General features: G+C 39.1%; 1 protein-coding gene across 2 annotated transcripts in view; it reads left to right on the forward strand.

Annotated features, from left to right (window-relative positions):
• The window catches only part of LOC105473451 (WNT inhibitory factor 1), a 71,759-nt gene extending 60,490 nt beyond the window's left edge, over positions 1–11,269 (forward strand). For both annotated transcript variants that reach the window (XM_011727275.3, XM_071071500.1), the window contains 3 exons: positions 5,749–5,844; positions 6,656–6,751; positions 10,426–11,269. In XM_011727275.3, coding sequence (XP_011725577.2) covers positions 5,749–5,844; positions 6,656–6,751; positions 10,426–10,547 — 314 coding nt within the window. In that variant the 3' untranslated portion in view covers positions 10,548–11,269. The remainder of the gene's footprint in view (positions 1–5,748; positions 5,845–6,655; positions 6,752–10,425) is intronic.
• The last annotated feature ends 4,081 nt before the right edge of the window (positions 11,270–15,350 follow it).

Genomic DNA, 15,350 nt, shown 5'->3' on the forward strand with positions numbered 1-15,350 from the left:
CCTCCTAGATTGCCTTACAATCCAGAAGAACAGATAGCACCAAAGCACATGCTCAAGAAAGAGCAAAAGGAAGGTCAGCCTGTCCACTAAGGGTCCTGTGTCCCTGCCTTTCTTGATGTGTTGGTTGAGGGAAACTTGGTCTGTGTTTCATTTCCAGCTGTGTCTGTAAAACACCACTGTTTGGTATAGCCAAACAGTGTGTACAGTAGTGTATATAGTAGTGTATTGTAGATTGAAAGTTGAATAAGACTAAGTTCCTGTTTGAACTTTCAACCTCTAATTTATTTGTGGGTTTTTGTACTTTAATGAGTAGTGGATGAAGTAACCATTTTTTATAGGGTTCAAATGAAATACCTCTAAAGTTTCCGTAGAGCATGCAATTAATTGTCTGGGTGTGGTTTCTATTCTTATTAATTACGCTTCCCAGATAAAGACATGTCTGAATTAACTCCCCTCAATTTTCCCCTGTACTTACTTCAGACTCTGCACACTTACTTGGTTCATGGTTATGAATCTTTGTTCATAAACTCATTTTCCTTCATGTAAATATGCCCTTTCATGTCCTTAGGTTTATGAATCTTCTGTTGGCAGAGACAATGTTCTGTATTCTTGGTTTTTGTTTTGTTTTTTTTCTAACTGCATCAAAAAATGTGGGTCTTTGAAAGCTCCTGATTCACCCTACTGCAAGTTTTATCCAAAACCTCTGCGGAAGTTTCCTGTTTCTATCATGGCAACCACATTACCAGGAAAATATGGAAATGGGTCTTGAGTTGAAAAGTGCCTCTAAAGGTATAGAAACAAAAAAGTATAGTTGAATTATGTATTCTTTTTTTTTTTTTTTTTTTTTTTTTTTTTTGAGACGGAGTCTCGCTCTGTCACCCAGGCTGGAGTGCAATGGCCAGATCTCAGCTCACTGCAAGCTCCGCCTCCCAGGTTTACACCGTTCTCCTGCCTCAGCCTCCTGAGTAGCTGGTACTACAGGCGCCCGCCACCTTGCCCGGCTAGTTTTTTGTATTTTTTAGTAGAGACGGGGTTTGACCTTGTTAGCCAGGATGGTCTCCATCTCCTGACCTCGTGATCCACCCGTCTCGGCCTCCCAAAGTGCTGGGATTACAGGCTTGAGCCACTGCACCCAGCCCCTGTATTCTTATTTTTAATTAAGATATAAGTCACAATCATATAAAATTCAACATTTTAAAATGTACCATTCAGGTTATTCACAAGATTGTGTAGCCATCACCTCTATCAAATTCCAGAACATGTTATCATCCCCAAAAGAAAGTCTGTACCTATTAGCAGTCACTCCCTCTTCCCCTCTCCCACCAGACCCTGGCAACCAATAAGCTACTTTCTGTCTCTAGACTTGCTTATTCTTAACATTTCACATAAATGGAATCATACAAGATGTGGCATTTCTTGTATGGCTTCTTTCACCTGGGTTCATTCTAATGTTTTCAATGCTCACTCATGGTGTAGCATATATCAGTGCATTATTCCTTTTTATTGCCAAATAATATTTCATTTTATGGATTTACTACATTTTGTTTATTTATCAGTTGTTGGACATTTGGGTTGTTTCCACTTTGGGGCTATTATGAATAATATTGCTATGAAAATCTGTGTGTGAGATGTTTGTGTGGACGTTTCCATTTCTTCAGAATATTTACCTGGGGGTGGAATTGCTGAGTCACATGGTAACAACTTTTTTGAGGAACTACCAGACTGTTTTCCAAACATTTCCAAAATGTTGCATCATTTTACATTCCCACCAGCAGTATATGAGGGTTCCAGTTTCTCCACATCCTCACCAGCACTCATTGCTGGTTGTATTTGTTTGTTTGTTTGTTTTGTTTTGTTTTTTAATGAAATGTATATTCTGATGTCATCTTTATTTTCATTTCTCCTGACCTCTATCAAGAATGATACCATCTCACCTGGGCGCAGTGGCTCATGCCTATAATCTCAGCACTTTGAGAGGCTGAGGCAGGCGGATCACCTGAGGTCAGGAGTTAGAGACCAGTCTGGCCAACATGACAAAACCCCATCTCTACTAAAAACACAACAATTAGCCAGGTGTGGTGACAGGCGCCTGTAGTACTAGCTATTCAGGAGACTGAGGCAAAAGAATCGCTTGAACCGTGGAGGCAGAGGTTGCAGTGAGCCAAGGCTGAGCCACTGCACTCTAGCCTAGGAGACAAAAGCAAAACTCCATCTTAAAAAAAAAAAAAGAAGAAGAATGATACCATCTCAAACTTCATTCTGAGTTGATTGTGAGATGTGCTTGTAGGTTAACAAAACTATAGTTAGAGGTATCTGGATGGATGATATGTACATTCATCTTGTTATCTAAGACTCATGGATTTCCCAAGAATCTTTAATGAACCTTCAGTTAAAAAGACTACCCAAATTATTTATAATCCTTTTCTACTGCAAAGATTATTAGAAAAGAATTAGAAAAGGATTTTAAAAATAACTGAGTGGGTTCTTCTTATAAAAGTTCTCAATATAAAATGTTCTCTGTTAAAAATTTTTAGAATATTGGAGGAAACAGTTAAAAATCACCTACCATCCTAAAACCCAGAGTTAACAATTGTTGGCACTTAAAAACCCTTTTATCTTTTTTCTTCATTAAACTGTCATGAATTTAAGTTATCCTACAATTGCATAGGTGGAGGAAATCTAACGTCTTTATTTTGTCAATACCTTATTTCATTGTTCTTACAAGGACTCATCCATTGGTTACAGTAAAAATGCCAACAGCCTAAACTTAGTCAAATCTGTTTGTCTTCAGGCAGGGCTTAGTCTGTCTCTCTCTCTCTCTGTCTCTGTCTGTCTCTGTCTCTCTCTCTCTCTCGATGGAGTCTAGCTCTGTCACCCAGGCTGGAGTGCAGTGGCACCATCTTGGCTCTCTGCAACCTCCGCCTTCCAGGTTCAAGCGATTCTCCTCCCACAGCCTCCCGAGTAGCTGGGATTACAGGTGCCTGCCACCACGCCTGACTAATTTTTTTATGTTTTTAGCAGAGACAGGATTTCACCATATTGGCCAGGCTGGTCTTGAACTCCTGGCCTCCAGTGATCTGCTCACCTCAGCCTTCCAAAGTTCTGGGATTACAGGCGTGAGCCACCATGCCCAGCTAGGGCTTAGTCTCTTAAGTAAAAATGTGCCATCTCCCAGGCTGAATCAGTTTTCCACTATTTAATGGGTAGAATTTGGTTGCAAAATATTTTCAGGAAAAAGAAGTTCATATTAAAGATGTTTCCAGTATTCTGAATTTTAAAACAATCAGATCTTCATGAATTTTGGCTCTTACAGTCTTTGAACTAGTAATGGCTTTCAAATGTCTAACATCTCCTGCAGTCACGTTTCTGTTGTGTGATAGCCAGGAGAGAATGTCCTCCTTCCTGACTGCGGTGAATCTAAGGGTCCTCACTTCCCTGTTGCCATGAAAACAAAAAACCTCTTGAAGTCAATGAAAGGATTCTCTCCACCAATCATTTTCTGTGTTTTCCCAGTTACCAACTTCACCCCTCATAGAGGAGGAGAAAATTCGGGCCCACCAAGTAGTTCATATATGAGTACTCTGTGTTTTCTGCCATATAATTATCATCCCATACCTTGCTCGCTTGAAAAAACCTGGTGCATTGCAGAGTACTGTGATATGACCCAATTTTGTGTATATGTTGGAGTCAGGTATTTCTTTGATGCAAATGGAAATTTGGAGTTAGATATTCCTTCTTCTGGGTGAGAGTTGAGATCTTAACTAAACAGTAAATGGTATTCTTGTATTCAAACCTGGCCAAAAAAAAAAAAAAAAGAGGATCCTCTTTTGGTCAATGAAGAGGTGATATTCTGTTATTAAGTTTGTTTTAATAACTTTCTGGAACACCTCTATGCAGAAAAACCTCAATGTCTAACAGCATTCCAGGTTTGTGAGAGACCCTAACATCCCAATATTGTTATGTCTATATTGTCTCTACAATGACTAAATACTGCTTTGGTCTACTCATATATGAAGAAAGTCCTTTTAGGTAAATAAAAAGATAAAATGTTTTTAGTAGAATGATTTTCATAAAGAATTTACTTCTTGCTTGTCACGAATAGTACTTGTCAGTAAAATATATAGGGGTTGACTTCCTTCACAGCTTTCTTTGGCAATAAAAAGAAGGGCTTAGAGAGTGAAAGGCGGGTTGGTTTAGGATAAATTTTCATTAGTTCTCCTTATGTACCCAGAAGCCTTTGTAATGAGTGTTCTGCTGAAGTGAATAAAAAGAAAAGAAAAAGAACAACAAAAGCAATCCAAACTCCTCCACTACCAAAATCTATGGGCTACTTGCTGTCTTCAAAACATCTTATGCCAGGCATAGGATGTGGTTTCAGCTCTAGGTAAAAAGTACCTTATCTTCTACTTCTTCAAAAGCTAGGACTTATGATAGTAAATAATAGATTGCAGAGGGAGAATAGCCTCTGGAGAAAGAAGTGAAAAATTTATTACATGATTTTTACACCTAGGGCCTTACTCTAGCTCTAAAATTCTGTGATTCAAAGATCTGTGAAAAGCATTCGTAATACTCATTGGGCAAAGAGAAAAAAGAAATTACGAAGTATCATTATGGACCTAGGACGTTCCAGGAAAATGCACTGCTGTGATATTGGGCACCTTTTGTGTCACATCTCACAGCCTCTTGGCCAGCCTTGCACGCCAGCCATTGCCACTGCACCTCGACTTAGCGGCCCCATACTCCTGCTTTCCACCCACAAACACACTTTTGTGTTGCCTTTCCCTCCTTCCGTTTTACCCCTCCCATTCCCCCATTCCTGTTTCCTACAATCACTTCCCCAAATAAACTAGCTGCATGCAGGTCCTGCTTTCTGGGGAATCCTAGGCAAAGACTGTCATCAGGTACAGGTATAGAGTCACTTTCAAAAAAAGTGACATTCAAAAATCAAAACTCAGCCACACATGGTGGCTCATGCCTGTAATCCCATCATTTTGGGAGGTCGAGGTAGGAGGATCACTTGAGGTCAGGAGTTCGAGACCAGCTTGGCCAACAAGGTGAAACCCCGTCTCTATTAAAAATACAAAAATTAGCCGGGCATGGTGCCACATGTCTGTGTTCCCAGCAACCCTGGAGGATGAGGCAGGAGAATCACTTGAACCTAGGAGGCGGAGGATGCAGTGAGCCAAGGTCCCGCCACTATACTCCAGCCTGGGCAAAATAGCAAGATTCCATCTCAAAAAGAACCAAAAAACAAAAACCAATACCCAGAGAAAAGATTATTTAAAGGGCCCTTTATGTCATAACTTTTAGTAAAGTATATCTTAGCAAGTATTTATGAGTCAGTTAAAAGATTATTCTGTTTATTAAAAAGTAATTGGATTGAGCATGGTGGCTTGTGCTTATAATCCCAGCACTTTGGGAGGCCAAGGCGGGCAGATCACTTGAGGTCAGGAGATGGAGACTAACCTGACCAACAGGATGAAACCCCGTCTTTACTTAAAAAAATATATATATATACAGCATTTTGGCAACACATTTATAATCCAAAAGTGTAAGTTAAAACTATTATCCTATCTGTTCCAAAAACAAAACTCAAACAAAATAAAAGCCAGAGTAGATCTGAAATAAATGAAAATTGCCATTTAAAAGCATTTATCCTCTCAAAGCCTTGTAATTCCTCTGAAAAATGTAATTACCTCTGAATGAAGCACCAGGTACCTTGTTTAGTTGCATTCTTCTCTTTTTCAGGCAAATGCCCACAACCCTGTCGAAATGGAGGTAAATGCATTGGTAAAAGCAAATGTAAGTGTTCCAAAGGTTACCAGGGAGACCTCTGTTCAAAGCGTAAGTACCCCATACACATTGCCAATGTGGGCTACGGGGTCATTAAACTAGCAGGAGTCTCTCACTGCATACTTCTGTGCCTACTGCATGTTGCCCGGGCATCACAGTTAACCTTTCTTCACTGACATATATGCTTCCTTATGTAGACCAGAGGCGTTGTATGAAATCTGTGCATGTAAAAAAATGGATACTCACACATGCAACTGAATGTTTTAACTATAAGGTGGTTTCTTTTTTGTTTTGTTTTGTTTTTTGAGACGGAGTCTCACTCTGTCACCCAGGCTGGAGTGCAGTGGCGCAATCTAGGACCATTGCAACCTCCGCCTCCCAGATTTAATTGATTCTCCTGCCTCAGCCTCCTGAATAGCTGGGACTACAGGTGCCTGCCACCACACCCAGCCAATCTTTGTATTTTTTCAGTAGAGATGGGGTTTCACCATCTTGGCCAGGTTGGTCCTGAACTCCTGACCTCGTGATCCACCTGCCTCGGCCTCCCGAAGTGTTAGGATTACAGGCGTGAGCCACAGCGCCCAGCCAGGTGTTTTCTTAAGGAAAATAAACTTCCATGATCCAGCAGTTTCAAAATCCTACTGAACGTCTTTTGCAAATGAAAAATATCATGCTTAAAGATCATTCTCAGGACTTTACAAAAGTCCAAAACCAACTTATGGCTGGAGATTGACTTAGGAAAAAAAATTAGAGGATGAAGCCAAAACTAACACGTTCTAAAGAATTGCAAGGAAAGCAACTATGTAATTCTGTTGAAAAAGGAAAGCTCAGGAAATACTCTTTTTATTTCCTTTGATTCTAGCTGTCTGCGAGCCTGGCTGTGGTGCACATGGAACCTGCCATGAACCCAACAAATGCCAGTGTCAAGAAGGTTGGCATGGAAGACACTGCAATAAAAGTGAGTGGGAGAAATAAAAAGTTGTAAACAAGGAAAAAAATAAAAATAAAAGTGAGTGGGAGACCAGAAGAAGAGCCAGCCTTTTCACTTCTGTTTCTTGACTTCAAAGGCTAACAGTCAACCTATAACTCAGCCCTGCTTTCCATTTCATTAAAAGCAGCTTCTCTGCCTCTTCTCCCCCACACTTCTCCACCTCTTTAAACTTTAGAGTCTAAGCTTTAGTGTGTAAAGAGTAATGCATCTTTGTAAAATATCACATCTGTAAAATATCATAAATATTTTCTAGGCTAAATTAGTAATACAGATTGATTTGGGGTAATACAGTATGTTAACTATGAAAGAAATGACATATGAAATTAAGATTTTTAAATCAAATGTGGAATCAGTATCTCCTTGCCTCTGATTTTATAATTCATGATTTGTCAAGTATCATTATAAAACATGAAGCATTTTGCTTCTTAAAATATTTAAATCGTATTGGTAATAGCAAGTAAATGAGTTCTTTTGAGGGAAAGAAAAGGTTTATAAAGTTGTCTGTGGGAGAGATGTTACAATGGAGTTACATTTTTTCAAAATTTACTACCAAAAATGAGCTAGCTATGTAGATAAACAGCTGGCCTCTTTTAGACACACAATGAAACTTGCTAAATGCGTTCAGTATTGTTGTGGTCTCTCCTGTGCTAAGCATGAATCCGAGCACTGGGGACACACCAGTACACAGACAGAAAAGGCCCTGCCTTGTGGAGTGGAGGGACAGTCAATTAGCAAATTACCAAAACAACACAGTTTCAGCATTTCTGGCAGCTAGAACTCAGTCTCCTAAGCTTGGGCCCACTGTCCACTTTAGTTTGAAAAAAGGAAGACATCAGTCACACACCATACTCTTCAAAAACATGATTCCTAGCTGGGAGTGGTGGCGCATGCCTGTAGTCCCAGCTACTTGGGAGACTGAGGCAAAAGGATTTCTTGAATCCAGGAGTTTGAGATCAGCCTGGGCAACATAGCAAGACCCTGTCTCTAAAATTAAATAAATAAATAAATTAATTAATTAAAAAAAGCAAATTCACAAAATTCCAGGTTGTGTCTACCATATTATGTCACCAAAGTAATGGATACAAGTTGAACAAATCACTCACATGTCAGATGTTTTCCTAGACCAGTAGTCTCCAAAGGTTGGTGAATGCAACCCAGTGAGTGTTGAAATTATCCACTGGGGTGCTAAAAGAATATACTAGTTTTTAAATATTTTTTATATTTTAAATTTGATTTATATATATAAATATACATTTAATATACTTATGGTCATCTTTCTAATTTCTAAGTTTTGCTTATATTTTACAATGTTCATATTGTATTAGTTTAATGTAGCTATAATATAATGTATAGATAATGTATCTATAACAGATGTAGTTGTACATCTGTTTACTTTAAGGTAGGTTGGTGTCTGGTCTAGGTTACATGTATTAGTCTGTTCTTGCACTGCTATGAAGAACTTCCAGACACTGAGTAACCTATAAAGGAAAGAGGTTTGACTCACACTTCCATATGGCTAGGGAGGCCTCAGGAAACTTACAATCATGGCAGAAGGCAAACGGAGACAGGTACCTTCCTTCTTCATAAGGTGGAAGGAGAGAGAATGACCATAGAAGGAACTTGCCAAACACTTATAAAACTATCAGATCTCGTGAAAACTCACTCACTATCAGGAGAACAGCATAGGGGAACCATCCCCATGATTCAATTGCCTCCACCTGGTGTCTCCCTTGACACATGGGGATTATGGGGATTACAATTCAAGATGAGATTTGGGTGGGGGCACAGCTGAACCATATCACTACACTAAGCCATTGATTTCATGCTTTTTCTCCATTGAATTAACTGGATGGTTGATTAAATTGGCTTCAGGTGGACACAGTTTAATAAGCAGTGCAGCTCCTCAGGAAAGTCGCTTCTCACACAGTGGGAATGGTTGAATGGTATCCCTCCTAGGACATACTGATAAGGAGATCTTCTTTGGACTAAAAGACCATAGGAGACTCAATATTTCTAGCGCCATTTTGGAAAAGAGTAAACCGAAGCCCTTATGCCACCCTCAACTGGAGACAAACCCTGAGGCTAGTCTCAGAATCAAAATAACTTTCAAAAATCCTCACACCTAGATCAGACCACACATCCCAGGACTTAGTTACAAAGGTCTTCTAAGACTCACTTCCGGGTCCCAGTGATCCCCACAAGTGATAAAGAGGGGAGAACAAGGGCACTGTTACTTCTGATGTACCCAGTCATTCTTCTAAAGGGAAGGCAAGTTAGGGGCCCTCGTGTAGTAGATGAGCCCTCCTGACAGGTCTGCCAGCCTCCAAATAGCACCCCCACTTGGAGATTATGCTGCTGAAAGCTTCTGCCATCAGTGTGCCTCCTTCAAATCCAAGCATTGCATGCCAAGAAGATGACCTGGTGCTTGATTCAAATGCAAATGTGTTTTCCAGGAGAAGTCACCCAGTCATTTTGTACATTAGCTAAAATAATTGAACTGAAAGAAGGGGGTTTATTTTGATTAGAGGGAGGTCAAGGAAGCTCTGAGGCATAGAGTTCTGCTAAGAACATACTTCCAGTGGGATGACACGTTGGGAGGTCCAGGGACCCAGGCATCATGGTGAGGAGGAGGATACTGGAGACAGACGTCCCTGCATAGGCTCACCCTCACCAACAGGGAAGTTTGGGCTTCATGGGTCACAGGCCAAGCAGCATGGTAGGGATTTACTCCAGTTCATTGGTGGCTCAGGTTCTGACCACTCCAAGAGCTACTAGACTACATATTGACAATTCAAAGAAACACATTCAGGAAAAAATTATTCTGTTCTCGGTAGCTGCGTAATGGCACGTTTGCATTTAAAAACACAAGGAACAAATAAATGCTGATTTAACTTTGATGCACAAGAAGATGGAGGCAGATTTTTACAATGTAATTTGCTGCCTTGGATCAGTTTTAGGAAATGAGAAATGAGTCACTACCCCCGAGCATCACCCCAAGTAGGAAGAAGGGAGGTCTGAAGTTGTGTAACTCAGTACATTCCATTTACAACCCAGGTGGAAACAGATAGATGACCACCTTGACCAAAACACAAATCTCCATTGATAAGGAAGAGTCAGTTCAAATCTTAACCTTTTCCTTAACACGTATAATGGAAGTCCTTAATTTTTACAAAATTCCTGTCTTATAAGTGCAATAGCCACACCCAATCATGTGATCTTTATGAAGAGTAGGGTCGTCATATTGAACTGGATCAATATCAGCTAGGTTAGGTTTGCAGTGCAGTGAAAAGGATCAATGACCAAATCTGTAGCCGCATTCAAAATTTCAGTGCTAGATCCTTACCAGCCTTTGGATGGAGACTATCCTTCCAGTCACATTCACCCAGATCTTGCATCAAGAGTTTCTGCATGGCGAGAATATATAGAGAATAAGAAATCCAACAGAAACCTGGTTTCATGGAGTTAGTAAAATGGGTTGCTCTTAACAGAGATCTCTTCAGTCAGGTAGCTTTTTGTGGTCATTGTGGTTTTTCACTCTGGGTTGAAAAGGCAAAAATGGATTTCATTTGAATGGTTAGTAATGAATCTGAAGAGCCTGGTTTTGTAGTTTCTTTCCTTTTAAGCTGTGAATAATTTTGCAGGGTATGGAGCCAGCCTCATACATGCCCTGAGGCCAGCAGGCGCCCAGCTCAGGCAGCACACGCCTTCACTTAAAAAGGCCGAGGAGCGGCGGGATCCACCTGAATCCAATTACATCTGGTGAACTCCGACATCTGAAACGTTTTAAGTTACACCAAGTTCATAGCCTTTGTTAACCTTTCATGTGTTGAATGTTCAAATAATGTTCATTACACTTAAGAATACTGGCCTGAATTTTATTAGCTTCATTATAAATCACTGAGCTGATATTTACTCTTCCTTTTAAGTTTTCTAAGTACGTCTGTAGCATGATGGTATAGATTTTCTTGTTTCAGTGCTTTGGGACAGATTTTATATTATGTCATTTGATCAGGTTAAGATTTTCAGTGTGTAGTTGGCAGATATTTTCAAAATCACAATGCATTTATGGTGTCTGGGGGCAGGGGAACATTCGAAAGGTTAAATTGGGCAAAAATGTGTAAGTCACAAGAATTTGGATGGAGCCATTAATAATGTTGAAGTTACAGCATTTCAGATTTTATTGTCAGATATTTAGATGTTTGTCACATTTTTTAAAAATCGCTCTTAACTTTTAAACTCTCAATACAGTATATTTTGACCTTACCATTATTCCAGAGATTCAGTATTAAAAAAAAAAAAAACATTACACTGTGGTAGTGGCATTTAAACAATATAATATATTCTAAACACAATGAAATAGGGAATATAATGTATGAACTTTTTGCATTGGCTTGAAGCAATATAATATATTGTAAACAAAACACAGCTCTTACATAATAAACATATTATACTGTTTGTATGTATAAAATAAAGGTGCTGCTTTAGTTTTCTGAGTGTTGCACGGAGGTGATCTTTGCACATGCTGTCTTATGAAAATAAAGTTGGTTGCAATTTAGTGGTAGTTAATATTTCCAGTATCATAAAGAAACAAAGCTATTCCTTTCTCTACCCCTGCCTTAGCTCTTCAGTGTCAGCCCTCCCTCCCAGCTCTCTAACTGTACTCCAGCCACGCCATACTGCTCTCTGTTGTCACCACCTGCAACGCTATTTATGTCAGGTCTCAGCTTGTTATTTCTTTCAAGAATATTTCACATTCTCACTAAGTAGAATGTGTTAAATATCCCTTGAGTGGAAGACTTTCTCAAGGGTCAGAATGTTATAAATGAAAAGTGCTCCCATGTATTAAAAAACCTATTGGCACCATGATTTGAGAGAACCTAGCAAAAAAACAAACAGCCCTATTAGTTCCCAAGTATAGTACATGGGTTATCTTACAATTCTATGAGGCAAGTTATCATTATGCCCTTTTACAGATCAGAAACTGAGGCTTGGAGACAGTAAGATCTCACGTGACAGGGACGGGGTTTGAATCTGTGTCATCTGACTCCAAAGTGTAACACTATGCTGCTCTCCCTCCTTCCTTTTTCTCAGCAGACACAATAGAACACAAAGCTCCACAAATCCTAGAGAGCAGCTTTCCAGCCTATGTTATTCTGATTCTCCCAAGGGAATGTGGACTTAACTTCATAGACAGTCTAATGTCTACAGATTCTCTTCCACTAGGGTGTGGCATTATCAGTTGTGTGATGTAGAGAGGTGACTTGATGACCAGAAGGGATCAAGGGAAAGGCTTTGGCTGAGGGAATGCATCTTTTGATGCAGTGCAGGACCACAGCAACCTCTCCTCTAACTGGGAGAGCCTGGCCTGTCAGCCTGTGATCACACAGACTTGGCAAAGCAGGCTAGGAACCAGGGAACCAACATTGGGATCCCACTATGGGAACAAGTCATTTGTCTAAAGCTATTAAGTAAGTAAAAATCCAAATCTGTGATAATGAAGATTAAGATGGTGGCAGAAAGTCAAGTTTGGCGAGAGGATAATAATCATAGCTAAGGTATATAGTACTTACTTTGTTCTAAGCACTTTAGTTATATTAACTAACAGATTAATAATAGAATGGTAGGGAAGTTAGTCTGAAACAAAGGGGCTAACTGCAGTAATCTTGGTTGGTCATCTCTGAACCATTTGAATTGCACATTTCATTAGACATTTTTGAGCACACTGTCCTATATATGACCACTATTTATTAACATGGATAACTGCACTAATATATGCATTATAAAGCCAGAAATGTTAAAGGGAATAGAAAAAATTAGAAATATAGAAAAATAGAAATATATATAGAAATATATATTATATAGAAAAATACAGAAAAATAGAAAGGCCAATAATTGTGACTTTATGGTATATGAAATCATTGTCATCTCTGTTGTGAAGTTACCATACAACAGAACGTGGAGGGGAAGGAAGAAGAAGACAAAGAATGAAAAGGAGGATAGTATCTGTATAAAACACCTCTAAACAAGAATTTAAAAGTTAAGGTCGTAAGGAGTTAAGTCAGACGTATACCATTGGCAAGATAACGAAGTAGGAAAAATGAGGCAAAAGGAAATAGTGTAGACAATAAAATTGGTGGAAGAAGGAGGATTGGACAAAAGGCATACATGAGTTCCTGCACACTTGTGAGCGATGGACCATATGCTTATCTCTCACCAGTGTGCAGAAGCTCATATGCACTTTTTGTCCTAACCTCATTCCTCAAAGAGGAAACCATGGTTGGTTAGGAGGCCCAAAGACCATAAATATGAAAACAAACTAGTTGTCAGGAGAAGTTAGACTGCATGAGGTACTTCTATTCGGGCTAGATCAAGAGGTGTAGGTCTGTGGGAATGCTACTTTTTTGGCATCTCTTCAGGCTGATAATCTTTAAAATATTTCTTTCAAATTTATTTATAGAGGAACTGCATGAAAACGAGGTGAGGAAGAAAATGCTGACAGAGTTCAGCTTCTCATCCACTATTCCAGACTATATGTCTCCAGGCCTAAAATTCTTTCTGTTCTTATTGCCATATTGAGATATAGCTAGATAGATTGATAGACAGACACAAAATTTACATATTTATGGGCCACATGTGAGTGTTTGTTACATGCAAAGAATGTGTAATGATCAAGTCAGGATAATTGGATTATTTATTATTTTTACGTGTTGGTACCATTTCAAGTCTTCTCTTCTAGTTGCTTTGAAATATACACAATATTGTTGCTAAATACAGTCACCCTAGTCTGCTGTCAAGCATTGGAATTTATTTCTTCTATCTAACTGTATGTTTGTACCCATAACCAAACTCTCTTCACTCCCCCTCTCCCCTCACCCACATTTCGCAGTCTCTGGCATCTGCCATCTTATTCTCTTTGGCACAATTTTAGATTTATATGCTTGTTATGGCCCCAGATAACGTAGGCCTTAAGCCAGATCTCACCGAGAGCAGAGAAATGTCTTCTATGGTTCTCGTAAAGAAGTCAGAGTGTCATGTAATACACAATGCTCTCAGTATTATGGACAGAGTAATAACAGAGAGGACCATTTCTTTTCATATTCTTCAAGAAGGCACAAATCTTCACTATAAAGTATGGTTTCACAAAAGCATTTCTACCAAGGTAGCAGAAGAGAAGGGAATATAGTAAGGTGAGCAATGTTTAAATCGGGTAAAGAAGAAATATTGCCATTTCAAAAGAATTTCCTAAGGCAATAAAAAATAAAGAAATAAAATTTTAAAAAAGACACACATGACTATTTAAAGAAAGGAGTTTTGTGGCAAAAATTCTTAGCTTATACAAGTGGTGCAAATATAAAATTTAATAAGCACACTGAATAAATGAGCCTCCATATGGTTCAACATAAAAAATAGAAACTGTATACAGGAAACAGACATCATAAACCAAAGTATTCAGGTGTTCAGCAAGATTTTTTAGAATTCTAATGTAAACTCCAAATGTAAATTGATTTCGTACCTGTTTACTGGTTTATCATTGATGAGTATAAAAATTACAAATGAAATGTAATTTTCATCGAGCTTTGGCATTGCAGGATTTTTCCTGGAAAACATATTTGCCTCTCTCCTCATGTTCAGCTTGCATGACTTGAAATTACCTGACTTTTCTTGAAAGTCCAAACCAGCTAGAGGTCCATGGGATGGCCAAAAAAAAAAAAAACAAAAAAAAACAAAAAAAAAACAAAAAAAAAACTAATGAGATGACAAATAATCCACAAAATCCACAGAAGGATCACTGAAAGTTGACTCCCCGTAGGGTGAGTAATCAGCTTCCTGCTCCAGACGACATGGCAATGGAGAGTCCAGGTCCTGAGCCTGGATCAGGGGCATGACTGGGAGAGAAGAGTGAGAAGAAAGCAGAGAGCCCAAGCCGTCTATAACTCAGGAGAAGAACAGGCTACATAATTTGAGGGACCCAGAGTAAAAATGAAAATGTAGAGCTCCTTGTTCAAAAAGTATTAAAATTTTCAAGATGGTGACAGAGCATGCAACAAGCATGAGGCCCTTCTCAAAGCAGTGATCTGTGCAGCTGCACAGTTACCACACCATGAAGCTGGCCCTGTCAGGGAGCAAGTTCTTAGGTCCATGCATGAGGTAGTTTGGGTAAAATAGAAAACATCCTCCCCTCCTTAGACACTGGCCTCCTCCCTTGCCTTTCTCTTGGCTTCGGCCCCATGGCTGACTGTAAGAACTCAAGCCTTAAGAAAGAAATAATTATTAGCCAACGAATCAGTTATGTCAATGACCATTTACTGAATTTCTTCTGAATTAATATTGCAAACACAAAATTAGGGAAGAGAGTAGATGGCAAATTGAGGGGACAAGTATTTATTTGCTTTATGTTTTAGTCCAAATTGTTTGAACATCAGTTCCTGCTTAGGAAAGGAGTTAGTAGCTTTAAGTTTATAGCTCACAAGGGAAAGATATTTTTCAGAATTCTGTGAACAAGCTATTTTAATCCAAAAGATAATTTGGGGATATTCCAAGTCATAGTTGCTGTTCTTTATTAGAA

This window comes from Macaca nemestrina, chromosome 10, assembly GCF_043159975.1.
Source record: "Macaca nemestrina isolate mMacNem1 chromosome 10, mMacNem.hap1, whole genome shotgun sequence".
Lineage (NCBI taxonomy): Eukaryota > Metazoa > Chordata > Mammalia > Primates > Cercopithecidae > Macaca > Macaca nemestrina.